Below are 16,807 nucleotides of genomic sequence, written 5' to 3' on the forward strand. Positions count from 1 at the left end.
ATTGATTTCCCTACAAAGTGGTCAATAGATTACATAGAACAGTACGGCTTAGGAACAGGCCCTTCGGCCCACAGTGTCCATGCTGGACTTGATGCCAAATTAAACTAATCTCGATTTTAACTGGAATAATAGAAAATAAATATTGATAATGCCAAAGGTTAGATGCTTACTGCTTGATGGGGGAGGGAGCACTTATTGTGGGCGATCAACATTTGATTACAGTTTGAGATCTGTGCAGTCTGCTCCATTTTCAGTTGCCTTGGAGACGGTAGATTGAACAGCTTCCCTCTGTGTTTAGATTTCTGGTTCATGAGGCAGACAGAGTGTGGAGCTATAGGATCAATGAGGTGAGAGAAATTGTGATCATTTGACACAATTTGGGATTTCAGCTTGGAAGGAATCAAGTGATGAGGAGTGTGGTGCATTGCAAGGAGGGTGAGGAGGGGGAGTGTCGGGAATTGTGCTTTAGGGAGAAATGCAAATGCACACATCTGTTTCATTCTAATGTTATCATAAAAGGGGATGGATTTAGTTTTGTTTATTCTTATTGTCACATGGTTAGATGTGTCTACAGTGCGCTGTGCTACAATGGTGGTGGCTGTTCGGTGAAACTCACAATGGAAAGCAGTCTTCAGCTTTCGTGAGATTTTCACATTTTTTAGAAATTCAGTTTTTATACTTTGATTTTTGTCAGTTTTATTACATAAAAGGTGCACTGTGAACTGTGAGATCAAAAGGCTGTGCATTTCAATGTCATTATTTAGTTTTCCTACAATGTGGTGTGTATGTTTGTACGTTTTTTGTTATATTATTTTTAGAATTTTGAATATGTAAATTTTATACATTTTAATTATTTGTTAAATTGGAAATTGATTGGTCACAACATCAAAACAGTGGGGTATTTTGATGGAATAAATCATAGTTTAATTGATATATTCGTACCGCCGCAGCACCTTTATATACTTGTGCTAATTGTCTCATTTGTTTCTGACAAAGAATGTTTGGTCCATTGAGACCCGGTCTCCTTTCCCCCACATTTCTGTAAAACAGATTCACGCACACATGCCCTATGTTCCTACTACTCCCTACAGTAGGGGACATTTACAGAGGCTAATTAACCTACTAGCCAGTGGGTCTTGGGCTGGGATCATTCGTGATTCCAGGGAGAATGTGCAATCCGCATGGAGACAACACTGGCAGTCAGGATTGAACCTGCTGCACCATCTGCTGCACCCCTCTGTCACCCACCATGTTGCTGATTGCAAGGAAGTGGCTGCTGCAGCTGGTGGCCAAATCCCTGAGAGAACTTCAAGTGCTCCCTGACACTTGTGCTCAAACCTGCAGGCACTTAGATGTCTTGTCCATTCTCAGGATGAGGTGCCATTGAGGTCACCAAGTACCCTGAAGAAGGCACAACTGCCTTTCATTGGCCCAGCCACCTCAGCAGCTGGATACGAGTTGCCTGTGGGACAGGAGCAGAGTAGGACAACAGCTCGAGATTCTGTTCTGTGAACGGATTTTAAAAAGCCTGAAAGATATTTACAATAATCCAATGGGTTCCTGATGTTTTGTTATAGTGGGACCAGGTTTCTTTCCTTTTTTCCCCGACATTTAAACTGTGGAAATTTCTTGGAATAGAATCAAAGTGTTGGAAATACTGAGCGGATCAAGCAATTTCTCAAATTGTTGTAACATCCGACCTAAGATTCATGCCACACCACATGTCAGCACGTGCACGCCAGACCTCTCTCTGCAACAGTGCCAACCTGCTCTGTATCAAATCTCAAAGGTACACAAAAATGCTGGAGAAACTCAGCGGGTGTAGCAGCATCTATGGAGCGAAGGAAATAGGCAACGTTTCGTCCCGAAACGTTGCCTATTTCCTTCGCTCCATAGATGCTGCTGCACCCGCTGAGTTTCTCCAGCATTTTTGTGTACCTTCGATTTTCCAGCATCTGCAGTTCCTTCTTATAATAATAATAATAATGGATGGGATTTATATAGCGCCTTTCTAATACTCAAGGCGCTTTACATCGCATTATTCATTCACTCCTCAGTCACACTCGGTGGTGGTAAGCTACTTCTGTAGCCACAGCTGCCCTGGGGCAGACTGACGGAAGCGTGGCTGCCATTCTGCGCCTACGGCCCCTCCGACCACCACCAATTACTCACACACATTCACACACATTCACACACAGGCAAAGGTGGGTGAAGTGTCTTGCCCAAGGACACAACGACAGTATGCACTCCAAGCGGGATTCGAACCGGCCACCTTCCGGTCGCCAGCCGAACACTTAGCCCATTGTGCCATCTGTCGTCCCAGATACACTGTATCAAGCTCTCCTGCTCCACGCTTACATTTCAGCCTTCATTGTTTCAACAAAAGACTCCATCCTTTCTCGTGGACATCAAAGTTTGTAGACAGGTTCTGCTTTCTAACTTGGTTCTCATTTCCCCTTCTCCCAACTGCATTGCTTCCCCCAACCCCGGCCATATTTTCACTGTTCTTTTCCCCCACTCCCTTGCTGATCTTGAATGATCGGCTCCCGGCAAGAACGCTGGCTTCATCCCACTACATCTCCATTTTGTTGAATTCTGAGCCAGGGATGGTATCGATTTATTCGCCGACTCCCTGTCCTGTTTCCTGGGCCAGAGGTTGTCACCCCAGACTGTGGGCTTCTTGCTTTTCCAGAATTCCTGATCAACTTGGACTCTTCCCCCTCACCCCAATCTCTTAACCTCTCCAGATCAAAGACAAAAGATTACCCTCTCCACATGTGCTGCCTACCCAGTTGGCTATTCCCAGCACTTCTGTTCCTTGTGATGTTTTGATTTCTGTGTTATATCACTCTGACTCCAACGTCCACCCCTCCTCACCTTGAGAGTTGCTCGATTTGCAGTAATTATTCTGGATGACATTGAGAATGTGGGGTACACCGAAGCCTGGTGTAACAGTGAAAGGAGTGCACCAGCATCAAACTACCCCACCTGTAGGCACACACCGCCCCAACTCTGCAAGGCCCTGTGGACTCCACAGTGCCCTCATTAATCATTCCACTGAACAGGGGTACCAAAAAAAAGGGACCGTTGAAATATAAAAGATACTTTTATGATGTTAATGTATTTGATGCAATGGAGTCAGCAGGAAAAGGTTAACTTACCCACCCAGTCATAGTCATCTTGCACAGAAACAGGCCCTTCGGTCCGACTCATCCATGCCAACCGGGTTGTCTATTTACACTAATTCCTGGCTTGATGCGCTGAGTGGCCTAATCCTGATCCTATTATTATTTTATTTTTTTATAACATCCCAGTTGTTCCCAGCTAAAGGCACTAACAGTAAATGTGAAGCAATTAAAAGAGCTATGATCATATCAAATGGCAGGCAGTCTTGAGCAATTGATCTGCCTACACCTATATTTTTCATAGACTGTAGTCTTAGTCCATTTTATTTTCAGAATGAGGTGCATTTTCCCCATAGGACATTGCATGGTTCTATGCACCCCTCTTGTGTTTCAGACAGTTTTTCTTTGTGAAACGTGAGAGAGACTAAATTGGGAACCTCCTGCTGTTTGTCAGCCCTGGCTCAGTGGCAGCACCCTCCCCTCTGTAGTCAGGCTGCCCTGGGCTCATGTCCTGCAGAAGGCTTCGTCACAGAAGAATTCTTGGCTCTATCTTCAGAGCAGTAGTGAGAGAGCGTTGTACTGTCGGGGATGCTTTCTTTGAGATGTGGCTTTGAGAGTCCTGTCTAGATTTTTGTTTAGATAAAGAAGCCTTTGGCACTGCTGTGGTGACCTGGCCAGTCAACATCATACCAACGGAAAGGGCTTTGACATGATATGTGACTTCTTTCTCTTTCCAAACGTGTTGCCTGACCTGCTGAGTGTTTCATAAAAACAATTGGCTCATAACAACATTATTATTTCTGGCACCTTAATGTAAATTGGCTGCTGCTCTTTCAACTTGCACCCGTGTCTACAATTCAGGAGTCTTCCATTGTTTGCACAGTACTTTGTGCCGATACAAGTCTGCTCCAAGTCTGTGATATAACTGTCTGATCTTGTGCCCAGCTGTTCCTTGCAGCTGTGGTGCAGTCAGCACCTCGGTTACTGCGCTCGTTGTAATCTTAATGCCAGTTACTTGCTTGCTGGCTGAGACATGTTTTAGTGGAGTCATGTTCTGACTGGTTCTTTCCCTCTGAGTTCTAAAAACAAATGTTTCATGAAATGTCCACATGCAAAACAATGCACAGAAATAAGGGCATTTATAGCCCAATTGACTCCAATTCATTGTTTTTAAGAAGGAACTGCAGATGCTGGAAAATCGAAGGTAGACAAAAGTGCTGGAGAAACTCAGCGGGTGCAGCAGCATCTATGGAGCGAAGGAAATAGGCAACGTTTCGGGCCGAAACCTTTCTTCAGACCAATTCATACCAGGTTTTGTGCTCCATGCACCTACTGACCAATCCTTATCTAAACACATCTACATAACCGCCTCAGGGCTGCCAACTCTCACGCATTGAGCGTGAGACTCGCGCTTTTCGCACAATTCTCACGCTGGTCACAGAATTTCTCACACTCAAAAAAAATAAATAATAAAAAAATAAAGTCACAAACAATTCAATATGCCCAAGGCTTCCAGATCTCCTCCGCACTCACCAATGAGAATAGTTTTCTGTCGGCAGGTTTCCCGTAAAGAACGAGCAATTTGATTGGCTTAGTCCCATCGCACACTATTAATATGCATAAGCTTGGCCTTCCACAGGAACGTGGTGAGGATGCTGCTTTACAGCTTGCAACTTCAACGGTTTTGCTTCCATTCCACGATAAGATTGTTAAGGGCTTGGATACGCTAGAGGCAGGAAACATGTTCCTGATGTTGGGGGAGTCCAGAACCAGAAACCACAGTTTAAGAATAAGGAGTAAGCCATTTAGAACAGAGACGAGGAAACACTTTTTCTCATAGAGTGGTGAGTCTGGGGAATTCTCTGCCTCAGAGGGCGGTGGAGGCAGGTTCTCTGGATGCTTTCAAGAGAGAGCTAGATAGGGCTCTTAATATTATTGTGGAGTCGGGGGATATGGGGAGAAGGCAGGAACAGGGTACTGATTATGGCGGTGCTGGCTCGAAGGGCCAAATGGCCTACTCCCACACCTATTGTATCTGACTTACCATCGCCCGGTGGGGAATCACCTCAGCGCAGAGGGAGAAGAGGAGGGAAGAGACAGTAACCCTAAGACTTTTGCCTCCATCACAGTGAGGAGGCGCTTGGTGAACTCACTGTGGTGGATGTTAATTTGTGTTTATTGTGTGTTGTTTATTATTACATGTATGGCTGCAGGCAACGACATTTCGTTCAGACCGAAAGGTCTGAATGACAAATAAAGGGTTCAATTCAATTCTATTGTCTATTGTCTAAAAGTAAGATGCAAATATATCCCTGATATCATCGGCCACATTACGTGTGGCGATACACAAGGACCATGCTAATTTTTTCATGCAGTGGAAATGTAATTCATAACATGGTCTGGGCTCAACTGGGCTGAGTCATTCCAGAATCTGTGTCCTTTTGTGTATTAATCAGTTCCTTGTTTCTACATTTTGACTTCTCTATTTTTGCAGCCATAGCTTATGCAAACTTCTGGCGTAATTCAGTAGAAGTTTGCTCGGATTGAGATGGACATAAACCTTGACACATTCAGCGATCTGTTCCTGTGCATCAAAAGAAACTTGGTCATTGGTCCAATGGTTACATTTTTCAAGATTTACTCCTTACAGTGCTGGAGGATGTCAGATACCATGGGTAAATATTGAGCCAAAGTGTAGCCAGTATTTTCTCTGCGAGGATGTGGACCAGATGGAATAAATCTTATTTTCAGTTTATTAATTCCCAGAAGAAGTGAGGCAGCAGCAGAAGTTATTTGGTGTTGTAAAAGCTGCCTTAAACGATGTAGCTTCAGTAATTGTTGCATTAATACCAGGCTTAAAGCAGCATCAGAGGCTATGTGTGTTGAATTTAGTATTGCTGTTGTCCTGATAGAACATAGAACACAGAGAAATACTCTTCCTCTCTCCTGAAAAGAAGAAAGAAAAAAAAAACCGGGGCGTCACGGTGGTGTAGCGGCAGAGTTGCTGCCTTGCAGCGCCAGAGACCCGGGTTCCATCCTGACTATGGATGCGGTCTGTACGGAGTTTGTACGTTCTCCCTGTGACTATGTGGGTTTTCTCCCACACTCCAAAGACGTGCAGGTTTGTAGGTTAATGGGCTTTGGTAAAAATGGTACGTTGTCCCCAGTGTGTAGTATAGTGCTAGTGTACGGGGTGTTTCTCTCCCATCTTCAACACCCAGCCTCTCTCGTTGGTCTTTTCACTCTGCTCTGACCAAACGTCTTATCTTAAAGCACACAAAGCTCTGGAGTAACTCAGTGGGTCGGGCAGAGTCCCTGGAGAACATGGATATGTCATGTCTCAGGTCGGGACCCTTCATCAGTCTGAAGAAGGGTCCACACCTGAAATGTCACCTACCCATGTTCTCCAGGGATACTGCCTGACCCACTGAGTTACTCCCGAGCTTTGTGTGCTTTCTTGTAAACTAGCATCTGCAGTTCCTGGTTTCTACATGCTGTACATCTTTTGTTCCTGTCTTAACTCCAAGGTAAAGTCACCAGTGCAGTTAGACAGAGTGCTGCCTGACCCGCTAAGTTACTCCGGAAATTTGTTTCCTTTTGTGGATACCGTCTCTTTGTTCTTCTCTTTCTTCTTGGTCAGTAAGTTTGTATGTTGTAGTCATAGAGTTTTACAGCGGAAACAGGCTCTTCAGCCCAACTTGCCCACACCGGCCAACATGTCCCATCTACACTAGTTCCACCTGCCTGCATTTGCGCATATTCCTCTAAACCTGTACCTATCTCACTGTTTCTCATGTGCTGCACCTGTTGATTAGAGCCTGGCTCTACTGTGGAATGTAATTAGGAATGTAATTTAGCCAAACCTTATTCATACCTAATCCAATTTAAAGCATAAATGTTGCATTCAAGTGTAAGTTAAAATACTCGCTACAGTATGCACCACAATTTCAAGCTGAAAAATGCAAAATCTCCCTACCGTGGAAGGAGGGACACCCCCCTCCCACAACCTCCCCCCCTTGGTCGCTGCACTCGCTTGCAATTTCTCACTCTCAACTCTCACCCAATGTTGGCAGCCCTGCCATCTACACAAATGTATGTATCTCTCTCGCTCTCTCACCCACATAATTGCAAGTTCCATATTCTATCTAGCCAAGCTCTGGAGAAAGATTGTCCTAAATTCAGGCTGAATTTGTGGCTTTAATATATCTATAACTCCTAATTTTGGTCTTTCTGGGAAGTGAAAGTATCTTATGTTTACCTTATTCACACCACAATCTTTAAGACCTCCATTAAATTGGTCCTTTTTTTCCTTTTTAAAAAGACAAGAGAACCATCCTCAACTGGAATCAAAGTCCAGTGATCTAGCACATCTCTATCCCGCACTAATCTCAGTTAATTAGGCTGATATCTATGCTTTATTCAAGAGAACTCCTGGGGCCTGCTGCAAGGCTCAATGGAAGTGCAGCAAGACCTCGAGGATGAGCAAAGATCTCCCACTTCTCAGTGAAAGATAGGCCAAAGATGCCAAGTCAAATCAAGTTGAATTTATTGTTATATGATCGAGTACGGTGAGATACAGGTACAATGAAAAATGTTGCTGCGAGGATTTGAATTGGGATCATGTGCCTGCCGCCGTTTCAGTGGTGCCTTGTGGTGCTTCAGCGCCCTCTGGTGGCTCCGTGTAAATGCATGGACCAGTGGGAAATGAATCTTTACAGACCAGAATCTCTAGCTGTTGTATTCAAGAAGGAACTGCAGATGCTGGAAAATCGAAGGTACACAAAAATGCTGGAGAAACTCAGCAGGTGCAGCAGCATCTACGGAGTGAAGGAAATAGGCAACGTTTCGGGCCGAAACCCTTCTTCAGAGGGTTCTTCTAGCTGTTGTGACTGTAATAGACCATCTGTAACTATTGAAGTCTTTGGGGTAAAGCTGCTCCCACAATGTACATTTTGGTGCAACTGACTGGTCTCCAATTGCATTGTTAGTTACACTGGTGCAAAACTGGTGTCGTTTGTCGGCCAGATTTAGTACCAGTGGTTAGTTTGTTCCTTCACGTGTACCAATACCAGCGTTTTAAACCTCAAATTCTTTTTAAATGAATTCAACTCTCAAGCTGTTACTGTGGGCTTTGAATTGTTTTTACTGGATTTTATTCGAGCTATGTTTCTATGTTTCTAAGACTCCTACACTCCTTTAATTTCCATCAGTGAATTACGATGGAAGATTTTAGAAATTGCATTTCCCACCCACGAACGGCAACTCTAAACAAAGAACAGTCTAATGGATTGTGAGTTGTGGAGGAAGATAGATGCCTGATTATTTAAATGGGAGCTGACTCTGGCTTTAATTGCAAAATGTATTGTCTCTTTCCAACACAGGCCCGATCGAAGGTCAGTGAGATCATCGATAGCGCAATAATTCATTACCGAGATGACCTGGATCTCCAGAACCTCATCGACTATGGGCAGAAGCAGGTTCTGTATCACGGACTTATGACTATATATGCACTATATCATCTTTAACCAATCCATCTCCATCATACCGCACATGGTATTGGGGGGTTCAGTATTGATGTGGATAGAGAACTGGCTGGCAGACAGGAAGCAAAGAGTAGGAGTAAACGGGTCCTTTTCACAATGGCAGGCAGTGACTAGTGGGGTACCGCAAGGCTCAGTGCTGGGACCCCAGCTATTTACAATATATATTAATGATCTGGATGAGGGAATTGAATGCAACATCTCCAAGTTTGTGGATGACATGAAGCTGGGGGGCATCCTCCTAAAAGACTTTGAGGAGCATGCTGGGAGGCTGCAAGGTGACTTGGATAGGTTGGGTGAGTGGGCAAATGCATGGCAGATGCAGTATAATGTGGATAAATGTGAGGTTATCCACTTTGGTGGCAAAAACAGGAAAGTAGACTATTATCTGAATGGTGGCCGATTAGGAAAAGGGGAGATGCAACGAGACCTGGGTGTCATGGTACACCAGTCATTGAAAGTAGGAATGCAGGTGCAGCAGGCAGTGAAGAAATGGTATGTTAGCAGGGTCTTGGTGAGACCCCACCTGGAGTATTGCATACAGTTTTGGTCTCCTAATCTGAGGAAAGACATTCTTGCCTTGGAGGGAGTACAGAGAAGGTTCACCAGACTGATTCCTGGGATGGCAGGACTTTCATATGAAGAAAGACTGGATAGACTCGGCTTGTACATGCTAGAATTTAGAAGATTGAGGGGGGATCTTATAGAAACTTACAAAATTCTTAAGGGGTTGGACAGGCTAGATGCAGGAAGATTATTCCTGATGTTGGGGAAGTCCAGAACTAGGGGTCACAGTTTAAGGATAAGAGGGAAGTCTTTTAGGACCGAGATGAGAAAATCATTTTTTACACAGAGATTGGTGACTCTGTGGAATTCTCTGCCACAGAAGGTAGTTGAGGCCAGTTCATTGGCTATATTTAAGAGGGAGTTAGATGCGGCCCTTGTGGCTAAAGGGATCAGGGGGTATGGAGAGAAGGTAGGTACAGGATACTGAGTTGGATGATCAGCCATGATCATATTGAATGGCCTACTCCTGCACCTATTTTCTATGTTTCTATGCCTTTTGCATGTTCTACCTCTCCATTTGATTTGTTCCTTCATCTTCATTGCTTTTTTTTTTTTTTTCTTGCCTTCTAGGCTTCCTAAATATTACTTTCAGCAAACATCAATGTTCAAGTCAGTGGGGCCTCGTGGAAAAAGCACGAGTCTCTATTTGGTGGTGATGTAGCAAAATTTAACACAAATATGCCAGTTGCTGTGGACAAATGCTGTCAATCATTTTTCCCCTGCCTTTTGTTGGTACTTTTTTTGAAAAGTTAAACAATGGAATATAATGAATGAACCAGATCCATTTTCTCTTGATTTTCTACCCTAATCCAAGTCTTCTATTTTCCTTTATTTTTCCATCCCCTTTGGGCAAAGCCAAGGAATTGGGTTGATTTGTCTCCGTTTTTCCACCTTTTAATAATCTGGGTAATTTCGTAGTCGAGGTCCATCACACTACATCACATCTTTCAGATGATGCACACCTCAAATTTTAACTTTCAATGATCAGGCAATTCTGTCAGCTTCACTCTCGACTTAGCATGTTTCACAATTTGTTGACGTTTAACTATGGGGTCCTCAATCCTTTTTATAATGTGATGCTCACTTATTTTAATCTTGGAAGCATAGAGTCACACAGCAAACAAACAGGCCCTTCGGCCCAACTCGTCCGTGCTGACGAAGATGCCCCATTTAAGTTAATCTCATTTGCCTTCATTTGGCCTTTATCCCTCCAAACCTTTCCTATCCATGTACCTGTCCAAGTGTCTTTCAAATGCTGTTGCAGTACCTGCTTGTCAACTTAAAAAATAATTCTCAAGATCTGGGCATCACCAGCAGAGCCAGCATTTCATGGGCAATCTCAACTTGCCCTTGGTGGTGAGTTGTTTTCCGGAGCCACTGCAAAGCGTGTGGTTTAGGTCCCTTCAGTGCTGCCACATAGTGACCTCTGGGATTTGGACCCATTGAGGAGAAATGTCCGACCCGGGTACTGTGTGACCTGGAGGGGAACTCGTTACCTTGCAGGCTCTGTCCATGCATTTGGTAGTGAAGGCCACAGAAGTGGGTGACATTGTAAACCTTCTATGTGTGTGGTGGGTGGGCCAATGGTGATGAGTGAGCAAAGTGCTGAGCTTGGGGTGATATCCAGACATGTTTATAGTGTTGTACAGCACATAAACATGTCTTTCAGCCCATCTCATCCATGCTGACCAAGTTGCCTAGCTGAGCTGGTCCACTTGTGTTTGGCCTTTATCCCTCTAAGCATTTTCTATCCATGTTCCTGCCCAAATGTCTTGTAAACATTGCAAGATGAGGGCAAGTCCCAGAATAGTCCTGTGGCATATATCGTCAACTTGGGTAGAGGCTGGTTTAATTGACATTGGTAACAAAAGGCAGGTTTGTAACATTTCTGTTTCTTCTTTCTCCCTGCCCTCTCACCTCTTATCGCCTCGCTTCTTCTTTTCTCCCTCCGACAGTTCAGCTGCTGTGGGGGAATTTCATACAAGGACTGGAGCCACAACATGTACTTTAACTGCACGCTGGAGAACCCCAGCCGGGAGCGTTGCTCTGTGCCTTATTCCTGTTGCCTGCGCACCACGGAGGTAAGTGACTGGGGTGGGGTGACGTTTGTAATAGGATAGGCAGAGGCTGCAGTCCTGTGCCCATTGTAAATAAATGAACCATTCATTGAGCATAAACAGACTTGTCATTAATTTAATGTTTAAGAGAGAACTGCAGATCCTGAAAAAAATGAAGGTAGACAAATGCTGGAGAAACTCAGCAGGTTAGATTTACTAGAATGTTGCCTGGGTTTCAGCACCTAAGTTACAGAGAAAGGTTGAACAAGTTAGGTCTTTATTCTTTGGAGCACAGAAGGTTAAAGGGGGACTTGATAGAGGTCTTTAAAATTATGAGAGGGTTAGACAGAGTTGACGTGGATAAGCTTTTTCCATTGAGAGTAGGGAAGATTCAAACATGAGGACATGATTGAAGAATTAAGGGACAAAAGTTTAGGGGTAACATGAGGGGGAACTTCTTTACTCAGAGAGTGGTAGCTGTGTGGAATGAGCTTCCAGTGGAAGTGGTGGAGGCAGGTTCGATTTTATCATTTAAAAATAAATTGGATAGGTATGTGGACGGGAAAGGAATGGAGGGTTATGGTCTGACTGCAGGTAGGTGGAACTAGTTGAGAGTAAGTGTTCGGCACGGACTAGAAGGGCCGAGATGGCCTGTTTCCATGCTGTAATTGTTATATGGTGAGGCAACATCTATGGAGCGAAGGAATAGGCGACGTTTCGGGTCAAGACCCTGCTTCAGACTGATCAGTACCTGGCAATTTAATGTATCTTATGTATTCTTGTCCACGTGGTCACATTGGAAACTTTACTGCAGACCAATTCTTTGACTACTGGGTGCGTTACATTCTCTAGAAAATGCCCTAGTTTGCCTCTCGACAATGGTCTCTTTCAAGCATAGCTAAAAGACCAATTATCACTTTCTCCTTTCTTTACCTCTGTGCCAAAGCCTAAAAAATGGACTTTGCGCATACTCCTAGTAAGTCAAACTCTTGTTCATAGAATACTAACATTCTTGTGCAATCCACAACATTTTGTAAGAATATTAAGCAATTTCATCATTTTTTAAAAACACAAGTTTGAATCTGACACACCAGGATCTGATGTGATCGTGTTCAGGCCGACTCCTATCTGTCTTCTGCACAGGAGTCTGGTCTCTGTCCCTCGGGTATATTTCCCAGTGATGGTTAATTCTGAAGTGTTACACAAAGTATCCTGTATTTCTCCAATCTATCTACTATATCGGGTCAGAATGCTGACGAACCATGCCAGCAGTACCTGGCAAAGGTGCAAGACATTAAAACAGAAAATAGAAGCATGTAACCGCCTGGGAAAAGGTGAAAATTGTAATGTTATGGAAATAATTTGACATTGGATGCTCAATGATTCAGGACGTGAAAATTGCACAGTTCAAAGCTTGAGGTTCTTCGTGACGTGTTGAAAAGCATTATGCACGCCATTCAGTGAAGCTTTACAATCTGTACAGCAATGTTTTTGCTTTTGCGTGTAACCACTGCATTCATATGATAGCTGCCACCCTCCATCCACCCTATGCTCCCCCAACCATTCCCCATACACACTGCAGATACCAGATGGCCGAGTATGTTTGAACCCAGGTTCCCGGAGCTCTGAGGCAGCAGCAATGTTCTCAGAGTCTAACGATGCAGCGTGATCTTCCACAGAGTCCTCATTTCTTAACCTAGGTTGGCTGCCTTGACCCTGCACTGGGTGCAACCTGCAACCAGAACGGGAAGTGTACATTTGCGAATGTCAGACGTATCCTCAAACACTCAGTGGCACCAATCACACCAACAGTCTAGCAGCCTGCGGATTCAGTTGGCGGAGCAGAGACTGAGCCTTTCTACGAGCAACTGATGGAGCCCTGGGTCAGGTTGAAGTGTGGGGAGCACAGGGTCACAGCTGAGTGCTGCTGGGAGCCACATTAGAAGAAGCAGTGATGTGCAGTGGTAGACAGAGAATGGTTTTATGACAAGGGAGATCTGCCTGTTGTGCCTGAGGTGGTGGAACCGCCTCTCTTTTGGTAGACGCTCGGTCCTACACACTGACCTGTCTCTCTTCCCAATGCAGAAAGTGATCAACACTATGTGTGGGCATGGCATGCAGGATCTGGAGTACCTGGCAGCAGAGGAATATATCTACACCAATGGGTGCATCGACAAGCTGGTCAACTGGATCCATAGCAACCTCTTCCTGTTGGGAGGGGTGGCCCTGGGCCTTGCTATCCCACAGGTCAGTGCCTTGCCCACCACCCATGTCTACCTCAGTGGACCATTCTGCCCCTCAAACCCTTTCCTCCCAATATCAGATCAGGACTATCGGCATTCAGTTCCATTTCTGTTCCTTGATTCTATTTCTCTTTAAAATGTTCACTTGACCCTTTGTTCTCACAGGGTTTTCAAGAGTTAGATTTAGTTTTAGGGCTAAAGGAATCAAGGGATATGTGGGAAAGCAGGAAGGGGGTACTGATTTTAGATGATTAGCCATGATCATATTGAATGTTTGTGCGGGCTTGAAGGGCTGAATTGCCTACTCCACCTACTTTTCTATGTTTTGGGGAAGATGTTCCAGATTTTCACTGCCCTTGCGGTGAAGATGTGCTTCCTCACCTCATCCCTGGAAGGCCCAGCATGTGTTTTTAATGTCATTCACTCTTGTTCACGAGTACTAGTGGAAATAGTTTCTCTCTGTCCATCCACATGGGCGGGACAGTGGTGCAGCTGGTTGAGCTGCTTCCTGTCAGACCTAGAGACACTGGTTCTGACCTCGGTTGCTGTCTGTGTGGAGTTTATACGTTCTTTCGGTGACTGCGTGGATTTCCTCTGGTGCTCCAGTTTCCAACCGCATCTGAAAGACATGCAGGTTTGTAGGGTAATTGGCCCTTGTAAATTGCCCCTAATATGTGGGGAATTGGATACGAAAGTGCTGCCCATGTGGCTGGGCACAGAGAAACTAAAATGGCTTCCATAACCTTGCAATGACCCACAGGGCAAAAGGAGGCAGAGTGATGCAGCAGTAGAAATACGACCTTACAGCACCAAAGACCCGGGTTCGATCCTGACTACGGATCAGAAGGTCATAAGTGATAGTAGAATTAGGCTATTTGGCCCATCAAATCTACTCTGCCATTCGATCATATCTTTTCCTCCTACCCCCATACACCTGCCTTCTCCCCATAACCTCTGACACCTGAACTAATCAATAATTTATCTGTCTCTGCCTTAAAGATATTTTGCTGTGTGTATGGAATTTTTACGTTCTCCCTGTGACCTGCGTGTGTTTTCTCCGGGTGCTCTGGTTTCTTCCCACTGTCCCAAGACGTACAGGTTTGTAGGTTAATTAGCTTTGGTGATATTTGTAAATTGTCCCAAAGTGTTTAGGCTAGTGCTCGTGTATGGGGATTGCTGGTTGTTGCAGACTCGCTGGGCCGAGGAACCTGTTTCCATGCTGTATCACTAAACTAAAATAGAGTAAAATTAAAGCTCTAAAATCAAGAGCTTGGAAACTGATCAGTCGTGTAAATTTGGCCGCTAATTTGATCACAGCAAAATCCTGCAACCAGCAATCTCGTAATGTTATCAGTCACGTAATTAAATGCTGACCAGGGATAATTTCTCCGTTATACAATATAGAACCACTTCAGGGGACAGGCAGGGCTGGTTTAATGTTGACACTCTGGCAATGCAGCACTTTGAGCCCACAAACTCCTATTTCATAAGTAAGAATGACGCAGAACCAAGTTATTTGAGATGACGTGGACTCTGCAAACAGGCTGTGGGTATGGCATCGTTCGTGCGGGGGGAAACTGTGTGCTTATATGTTTATTTCTCTTCTCTCCTCGGCTGCTGCCTACAGTTGGTGGGAATTCTGCTCTCCCAGATCCTCATCAATCAGATCAAAGATCAGATTGAGCTCCAGAAATACAACAGCCAGCACAGAGCCGATCCCTGGTACTGAATGTGCTCTCTCCAGAGTGAAGGGGGGGGATGCTGGCTTTCACTACCGGTTGAGAGGGCCTTCGCATCGATGAATTTACTCACCGAGAAAGGACTGCCGGACATCGGGAATGGCAAAACGCCACTCTGCTCTCTCGGGGGTACATGTGCTGTGTCCACTGGATGTGCAGATGCTCAAACTCGTCGTTTTAACTGGATTTCTCATCACATCCTTCAGTGTCACTGTGTGAAATAAATTCACATGTTTTGCAATTCGTAGTATTCTGTGGCGTGTTTCTCGGGTACAGGTATGAAGCACAATGTCCCATTATAACTGTGGAGCAGTCTCATCCCTCCTGTCGTTGAGTACTTGCAGTTGCCCTTCAAGGAGTGTTTGCATCCGGTGCAATTAAGTTTATCTGTGCCTGTGTTTGCTGCAGTCGGTCGAGTCGCCTGCCTGTGCCTCCGTCCGTTACTGTTAAACTACATTCGTGCTGCTCTATTTTACTGTTTTATTTCAGTCAGTGAGACAATGTGGGTGAAAAGGGCCAACTTTTTAACGGGAGATTTCCCTATCAATTACCTACCAGAGGTGGTTTAGTTCCAGTCCATTGTGCTTTGTGGCCACTGACTAAACCTAGCACTGAAGAGGAAAATACGTTTGAGATATGGAGTTATTGTATAGAGCTTCATGTTAATATGTTCATATTCAGGATACAATCTTATTGTCTAAAAAAAATAATGTACATTTTTTTGGTAAATGAAATATTTTTGTCTTTTTAATAAAAATAACATTAAACTGTGATGAAGTGTTTTTTTTAGTAAATTTGTCGATTGTGCAAAAAATTCTGTTCGAGGGCCAGAGATTGTAGAACCAGGGAGTGTGAAATGCCCTGGGATCTGGTTCATTTTAAAGGAAAGACGGGTCATGCCTTCCCAGCTACCAGCCACATGTTCCTCAGAAAAGAGGGGCTACATCTAGGATAGGGAGTAGGTACCAAAGACTGGCTCCACTGACCTGCAACAGCCTACTGTCCAAGCTCTCGTGAGGAGATACTAAAGGGTTGTGGAGTGGCTTTGGTAAATTGTCCCTAGAGTGTTGGATAGAACTTGTGTATAGGTGATCGCTGGTTGGTGAGACATTGTGGGCCGAAGGGCCTGCTTCCACAATGCTTCTCTAAACTAAAACTAGAAGTCAATGTCGGGGAGAGAGTTCAAGCAGAGGAAAGGGGAGCCCAGCTTTGCTTCACACCAGTGATGAACTACAATCCTATTGAAAAATCCACACTTAAATAACGAGTACTACCAAATCCCCTTCCCCTCCCCCACCGGTACTTTCCTGACAACACCACCCCTGCAGGCTGATACTGGGGTGTGGTGAGGGTGTAGGGGTGATTGTTAGATTGATAACCAGAGTAAATGCTGAAAGGCCGAGTGGGAGGTCGGGGATCGACAAGACCCGGGTCCTGAATTTTTTTAAAAACAACAGTGTTTATCGGTTAGCAAGCTGCTCCAAGCTCCACAAAAAATATTTCAAACAGGCTCATGTTTAAATCTGTTTTTTTCCC

General features: G+C 44.6%; 1 protein-coding gene across 3 annotated transcripts in view; it reads left to right on the forward strand.

The window, feature by feature from the left end:
* Positions 1-16,044, forward strand: part of tspan33 (tetraspanin 33) — a 33,292-nt gene extending 17,248 nt beyond the window's left edge. For all 3 annotated transcript variants that reach the window (XM_033040032.1, XM_033040031.1, XM_033040033.1), the window contains 4 exons: positions 8,507-8,602; positions 11,188-11,313; positions 13,375-13,536; positions 15,160-16,044. In XM_033040032.1, coding sequence (XP_032895923.1) covers positions 8,507-8,602; positions 11,188-11,313; positions 13,375-13,536; positions 15,160-15,261 — 486 coding nt within the window. In that variant the 3' untranslated portion in view covers positions 15,262-16,044. The remainder of the gene's footprint in view (positions 1-8,506; positions 8,603-11,187; positions 11,314-13,374; positions 13,537-15,159) is intronic.
* Positions 16,045-16,807: the final 763 nt, after the last annotated feature.

Source organism: Amblyraja radiata, chromosome 21, assembly GCF_010909765.2.
Source record: "Amblyraja radiata isolate CabotCenter1 chromosome 21, sAmbRad1.1.pri, whole genome shotgun sequence".
Lineage (NCBI taxonomy): Eukaryota > Metazoa > Chordata > Chondrichthyes > Rajiformes > Rajidae > Amblyraja > Amblyraja radiata.